General features: G+C 31.9%; 1 protein-coding gene across 1 annotated transcript; it reads right to left on the bottom strand.

The window, feature by feature from the left end:
* Positions 1 to 4,300: 4,300 nt before the first annotated feature.
* Positions 4,301 to 5,263, bottom strand: LOC143672670 (olfactory receptor 8K3-like). Its single transcript, XM_077147238.1, has one exon. The coding sequence runs from the start codon at positions 5,261 to 5,263 to the stop codon at positions 4,301 to 4,303; it is 963 nt and encodes a 320-aa protein (XP_077003353.1).
* Positions 5,264 to 7,451: the final 2,188 nt, after the last annotated feature.

Genomic DNA, 7,451 nt, shown 5'->3' on the forward strand with positions numbered 1-7,451 from the left:
AGAGATAACAAGGGCAGACTGTCATAGTAGAAGTGAAAAATGACTTTTGCCACAGAAACAAGTAAATAAAAATCTTTATGCTTGTTAGCAGAGACATAAAGAAAGGCATGGTAGAGATAGGGCATTTCTACCAGCAACCAGCAAACTTTCAGAGCATCGCAAATGTATAAAGTGAAGGGCTACAGATGGCCACATAACAATCATAACCTATTGCTGAAAGAATAAAAATTTCAGTAATGATGAGCATGATGAAGAAAGCTAGCATTGTAACACAACAAATGTAGCAGATCATATTTTGTTTAATTATAAAATTTACCAACATTTTGAGCCCCACAGGTATTGAGTAGCCAAGATTAAAAAAAGCCAAGTGTCAGGTGGGCCACAGTGTCTCAGCAGGCAAGAATGCTTGCCTGCCATGCCAGAGGACCCAGGTTCGATTACCAGTGCCTGCCCATGCGAAAAAAAGAAACCAAATGTCTAAAGAAAAATATATGGGTGTTTTGTAGTCTGGAGTCAATCTTGGTGAGGAAGAGCATGGCCAATTTGTTTGCAATTGCAATTCTCATAGATGATAAGCAAGAGTTCAAAGAAGGGAGCCTGCATCTCATGGTTGTCTGTGATCCAGATTAGAATGAAAGTATTGAGTGCTGTGAGATTTTGCATGTCCATTCAGGCCACTGGGGGAATTTACAGTGGGAAGAACCATAAGAAGAATCATTGAATTTCAGAAGGTGTCACCTACTAAATGGATTAATATACAAATCCATTATGTGTTGAATAAATCCATTAAAAATTTTAAGTGAAGTAACTTAAAGTCCCACTTCTATCATTGAAAATTGAACCACATGTAGAAACTATCACAGCATAAGATATATAGTTAATATTTTATTTGTGTATCAGAAACTGGTCACCATTCCAGAATATATATTATGCCTTCAGGGTTCTTTCAACAATAGCACACTTGAGAAATCTGGACTACTGTGGAAATGCTGATATTCTTTTGAATATATTATATTTATACATAATTTAATAAAACATAGCATTTCTTTAATTATAATAAAAACACAATAACTGTTTGTTTCTTTCCCCTACACTTCACTCTAAATATCCAGAGAAAACAGTTAATAATTTATTTAGTAGAATTTAATTTACTTCCTCTCATTCTTAACTCCACATTTAAGAAGTATGTTTATTCTACTATGTATTTGATATTTTTTAAACATACTATTGTTCTATTATCTTTATGAGTTTTAAACAATGTGCATTGCTTTTCTATAACCAAAGGTAAGAATTTAGCTCATTTGCAGGAGTCTTCAATGTGTCTACTCTAGTGCACTTAATTCACTGTAAAATGATGTATGCAAAGCTTCAACATTTGTGTACAACATACCTGATTTTTGCTGTATTGAATAGAAAATAATTCCTGCATCTATATTTTGTTCACTTGGACAAAAAAATTAACAAAATATCCATAGCTAGCTTTGACTAAACAATAATATTTCTGAAAAGAAGTGATTAATTTTCTAGTTTTAATTTTCTAACATAATCTAAGATATACAAAATTATTAAAGTGTATTTATTAATACATTCTTAATGTATGATCTAAGATTATCTAGTAAACCACCACAAATATAGTTATCCAACAAAGTGAAATGAACCTCGAAAGCAGGGAATGTATTCAGATGCCTCAAGATCCAGAAGACAATATCACTGTAGGAAGTTAACAAAAATAATAGGCTGCATGAGGAAGGGGATATTGCCTGCTTCATACAAAGTATACAAATTTTGTTTTAAGTTTGCATGGGCTAGACATTGAAAGAAATAAAGTATTTTTGATACATTTGAAATTCAAATGCCATTCATGTGTTATTATTTCATCTTCCATCAAATGCACGTTGAGCATTTTCAATTAACAAATTTCAACTTGTGGCTTACACTTTCTATAACTTTACTTTCACAACTCTTTTACCCTTTATTTCCTTTCAAGGGAAAGGGCTTTCAAACTTTTAAGGAAGAGACAATCTGTATTTTCTACAAACTCTTCTGGATTATACAAAATGAGGGCTACTTTGCAACTCACCCAAGAAGGTCAGGATAACTGTTTTTTTAATGAATAAATGATACTTAAGGCCCACCATTTCATATATATAGATGCAAAAATCCTGAACCACATCAATATATCTTTAACATTAACTTTAAAAGGTCACCAAAATACAATATACCAGAAATGGATTGGCGTTTACAAAGGAGATTCATTAGGTTGTAAACCTACAGTTCTTAGGACATGAGAATTCAGTGTCCAAATTACAGCATTCAGACAAATATGCCCTGACTTTGAAGAAATGCTGTCAGCATCTGGAACACCTCTGTCACATATGTGGCTGGCATCTGCTTGTCCTTGCTCCAGGTTTGTTACCTTCAATTTGGGATTCTAGCTGAGTTATTTTAATGCCATGCTGATCTCTGTTCATATGCATACAAAGTGGATTTTTCTCTTTTGTTGCCTAAGGCTTTTTTTTTCATCAGGGAGCCTGCATCTCCTGGTGGTCTGCAATCCAGATTAGAATGAAAGCATTTAGTGCTGTTAGATTTTGCACTTTTTTCAGTGTCTTTTTTTTTATCAGTGGCTTTGAACAATTTGATTACCATATGTCATTAAGTATGTTTTCTATAAGTTTTATGTTTCTGGAGTTTTTTTGATATGTTCTTTACAGCATTTGGTAAGTGTTCAGCTATTATTTCTTTAAATAATTCACAACTCCTTTATTTAAGAACTCATTCCAATACACAAGTGGCTTCTTGAAATTGTCCCATAGTTCATTATTGTTCTTTTCATGATTTTGAAACTTTTTGTTCTCTGTTTTATTTTAGATGGTTTCTGTTTCTATGTCTATAAATTCATTAATCTTCTGCTATGTACAACATGACTCAGGGATTCTGTTTGGCTTCGTTGTGCTCCCTCTTTTGTACTGAGGTTTGGAAAATATCTTAAGGCAGTAAGTTTGGTCAGTCATAAGGTTAATCTCATTTCTTTATTTTATGAGCCATGAAACTTTCATTCAGTTCCTGGAGTCAGTATCATGGCATGCATAAACATTTTATCATATATTAGTCCTAGTTTTCTTATTCTTTTCTCATATGGGAGATTAAATAGGGTTCCCTATATTTTAGATTAGTTGGAAGTGAAAGTAAGTGTTTAGCACACATTGAAGTGAGTTTCTAGGTATGTTATTTACATAATTTTCCAATCATTAATCTACTTTTAATAGCCTCTCACATCCCACATTAATTTGAAGAATTTTGATTGACATTTTCTTTAAAATGTCAATAATATGATCACTCCTTGTAGCCCGGCTGCTTCCATTCTGACCTTTGTATCTTCTGAAATTATATATGCCATTCAGATTTTTCCACTCTCCAATTTTATTCTCCTGAAACCTATTATCTACACAACAGCCATAATAATCATATAACTGAGCATACATTACATGTCTCCTAAGCTCAAAATCCTCCAAAGTTTACATTTTTCAATCATAATAAATAGAAAATTTTACAATGACCTGATCAATCCTTCATGGTAATGTCCTGCATTAAAATCAATCATCATCACCATTGGTTCTGTTTCTCAACATAACATTTATACTATCGCTTGAGAACATTTGCACTGAAATATTTCTCACAGTGGATAATCACAAGGCCTACTCATTCAATTCTTTAAGTATTTGCTTACATGCTATCTTCTCAGAGACCTCTCCTGGTTATCTTAACAAAAATCATTCCCCTTTCTGATGAACTCCTCAATTTCATTTTGTATAACTCACTACTTTTCATCATACTATGTTATTCATTTCTGATTTTGCTTATTTTGTGGTATCTTTCTATGGGAATTAAGTCCCATTAAGATAGGAATTTTGCTTGCTTCATTTAACAATATATATAGAATGAAATAAGTACCATAATTTTTATCAGGAGTTATTTTGCAGCTTTTACTTTGACATAAACTTAAGATTAAATAATGAATGGACTATATTTAGTCCCTAGCTTCATTAAGGTCAATGCTTAGTATAGGGGACATGAAAAAGACTTTGAGCAAATATAAAGATGGGGTCTTACAAATATAAGAACCTCCTCTGGAGTATGAGCTGATGTTAGTCACCTTTTAGTGGTGTATTTTTGGTTGAAAACAAGAAAGTAATTTCTATTCTTCTTACTTATTTATTCTTGCTCATTCCTATGAATACAAAGAGTATAAAGCAAAAGAAATGTCAGATGTTGTATATATTGGCTATAACATTATTTGTCATTTTATCCTACCATGAATTTTACATAGAAAATTTGCACACATTTCCCAGGTCCTCTTTAGGGCCTTTTTCACCTCTTTGTTCCTCAAACTGTAGATCAAGGGATTCAGCATGGGTATCACCAAGGTATAAAATATGGAGGCTGTTTTATCAGTATCAAAGGAATGACTGGATTTGGGCTGCACATACATAAATAATAGAGTTCCAAAGAAGACAGCCACCACCATCAGGTGAGAGCCACATGTGGAGAAGGCCTTGTGCCTGCCCTCTGCAGAGTTCATCTTGAGGATGGCCATGAGGATCAGCATGTAAGACACAAGAACTATAATAAGAGATGAAAGCAAACTAAAAACTGCAAAGATCAGTATCATCAATTTAATTTCATGTGTGTTTAAGCAGAGTAAAGATACCAAAGGCAGACTATCACAGTAGAAATGCCTGATGACATTATAGCCACAAAAAGGAGATATGAAAATTTTTATTGTGGTCAGCAAAGACACAAAAGCACTGTAGAGATAAATTATCACCACCAGCAGGTGACAAACTCTCTGTGACATGATGACTGTATAGAGCAGAGGCTTGCAGATGGCCACATAGCAGTCATAGGCCATTGCTGACAAAATGAAAACTTCACTGGTGAGGAAAGCACAGAAGAAAGTGAACTGGATAGCACACCAATGAAAGGAGATTGTATGTTGATCTGCAAAATAATTAAATAACATTTTGGGCCCTACAGCTGTTGAATAACCAAGGTCAATGAAAGACAGATGTCTGAGGAAAAAGTACATGGGTGTGTGTAGCCTGGAGTCTATCATGGTGAGGATGACTAAGCCCAGGTTACCCAATGATGAGACCACGTAAACCATGAGGAGTAGCTCAAATAGTGGAGTCTGCAGCTCAGGGTGATCTGTGATTCCCATCAGAATGAATTCATTCAGACCTGTGAGATTGGTTTTGTCCATCCAGGCCACTCAACAGGGAACCTATACTGGAAATAATTATAAGAATAATCAATAACTTTTATGTATATGACTGAGAAATATACATTAACTTATTTGTATAAAATCAATTAATAGCTACAATTGCAAAGTGTTCACCAAAATCCTTATTCTAATTTTATTGACCAAAAAATAAACTTTCTTTTTGTAAATTGAGAACATCATTACACAGAATAAGCAATTATTCCAAAAAAACTATCCATGTGATATGTATCATGAGTAGGATAAAGATATTATGACCTTCACTCAGTAATTTTACTCTTACTTGGAGAAAATTTATTAGAAGATAGTTCTTCTGTGCCAAAGATTTATCCCACATAATGATAGCTATGAAATTAAAACCATACCTTTGAAACTATCTTAACATTAAAATATCAACCAATTAATTATTATGCATAAATAATAAAACAACATATCTTGTGCTTCCTATTAATATAAAGTATGGATTAAGCAATATCACTATGAAATATTTGTAACAAAACTTTTATCTTAAATATAAACATAACTCAAAACTTATTTACAATTTATAGACAACACAGTGGGTAGAGGAACAATGTAAATGTCACTAGAAAGAATGTCAAGATATTTGAGGAGATAATACATGTGATCTCTTGCAAAAGTTGAGATCACATAATTTAAAAATATTAATCATTAATTTAATTAATGTTATAGAAATCTTCTAAAAAGGCCTAAATGTATATCTTGATTAGATTCTGGCAAAAAAGAAGGAAGGAAGGAAGAAAAAGAAAGAAAAAAGAAAGAAAGAAAGGGAAAGAGAAAGAAGAGTGAGAGAAGAAGGAGGAGGGAGGAGTGTGAAAGGAAAAAAAAAGAAAAAACATTAATAATAAAATGGGGTCATAGTAAAATTGGAGTCATAAGTTAGGTATTTCTAATTTTACTAGTAATTTTTGTGTTTGTTTCTTCTTGAATGTGAAAATATGACATTTAATTAAGAGAATGTTTTGATTTATGACATCAATTCTAAAATATTAAAGGAGTGAAATTTAATGATGTTTGTTAATTACTTTCAAATGCTCCAGCATATTAATATCTCTGTAATCGCTTTCTCTTTCTGACTCTACATACAGACAAAAATAGACAAAGGATTTTAATAATTGCTGTATTGATTGTGGTAGTGAATGGATTACATTTGCATTACTCTTCCTATTTTATTTCACATTTAAAAATATTCATAATAAAAGTTGACAAAAGTCTGTAAACAAATGAAGAAAGTGATATTTAATAACATAGTCATATGAAATCCATTATCCAACAACTGAAATAGTTTAAAATTTGTAATTTCATTAAGTATGGTTAAGTAATAACACAAATAAGAAAAACATGAGACTCTTTTATATTCCTTTCTTTTTTTAATGAAAACTTAAAATTGAAAATAGAATCTTCTTATTTTATTTTATGATCAAATTATACATGGGAAAGACTGAACTCTGGGGGAAAAGCAAAACTACAGAAGAGATTGTGATAGCCTTTTTAAAAAAACCTTCTAAATAATCGAGAATATACAAAGGGGTTAGCAGATGAAGTGTAAGGTGTATGTTATAATGAAAAATTGCTGCTTGCTTTACTTCTCTGCATTGCCATTCCCATTGGGCAGGTGTTCAGGAAACAAATAAGGATGGAAAAAGAGGTAATATTAACTGTTTCTGCTTTAACATTTCCTCATGATCACTTCATTTTTTTGCAATAATTTTTTTGCTATTATTTATCATTTCAGGTAATATATTTGAATATCTACTACATGGAAGATAGGAAATTAGCAAATATACATCATCTTCATTCAACCCTAAAGTGATTCATATAATTTATTTAATTTCCTTTATATCTTCATTTAACCATCATTAAACACCAAAACAACACTTTGATATTTTTTAATAGCTGAGTACCACTTATATACTGCAACCATCTTCTATGTAGTCTGAGAAGGGTGGATTGACAAATAACACTTAACTTTTTTTGATGTGTATCTAAAAACACAAACATTTCAAGTGTGACTGTGATTATATTATTTTCTATTACTGTAGATATGTAACTATTAAAAATATTTATTGGCTTATTTATCTAAAATCCCCATGTGAGTTTCCTGTATTCAAGGTTACAGTGCTATAAAAGAATGGTGATCAAACCTCAGATT

Source organism: Tamandua tetradactyla (genome assembly GCF_023851605.1).
Source record: "Tamandua tetradactyla isolate mTamTet1 chromosome 1 unlocalized genomic scaffold, mTamTet1.pri SUPER_1_unloc_1, whole genome shotgun sequence".
NCBI classification, from domain to species: Eukaryota; Metazoa; Chordata; class Mammalia; order Pilosa; family Myrmecophagidae; genus Tamandua; species Tamandua tetradactyla.

What these genes read in the sequence shown, in the direction of transcription:
- LOC143672670 (XM_077147238.1), bottom strand. Translation starts at nt 5,263, where the DNA reads ATGGACAAAACCAATCTCACAGGTCTGAATGAATTCATTCTGATGGGA.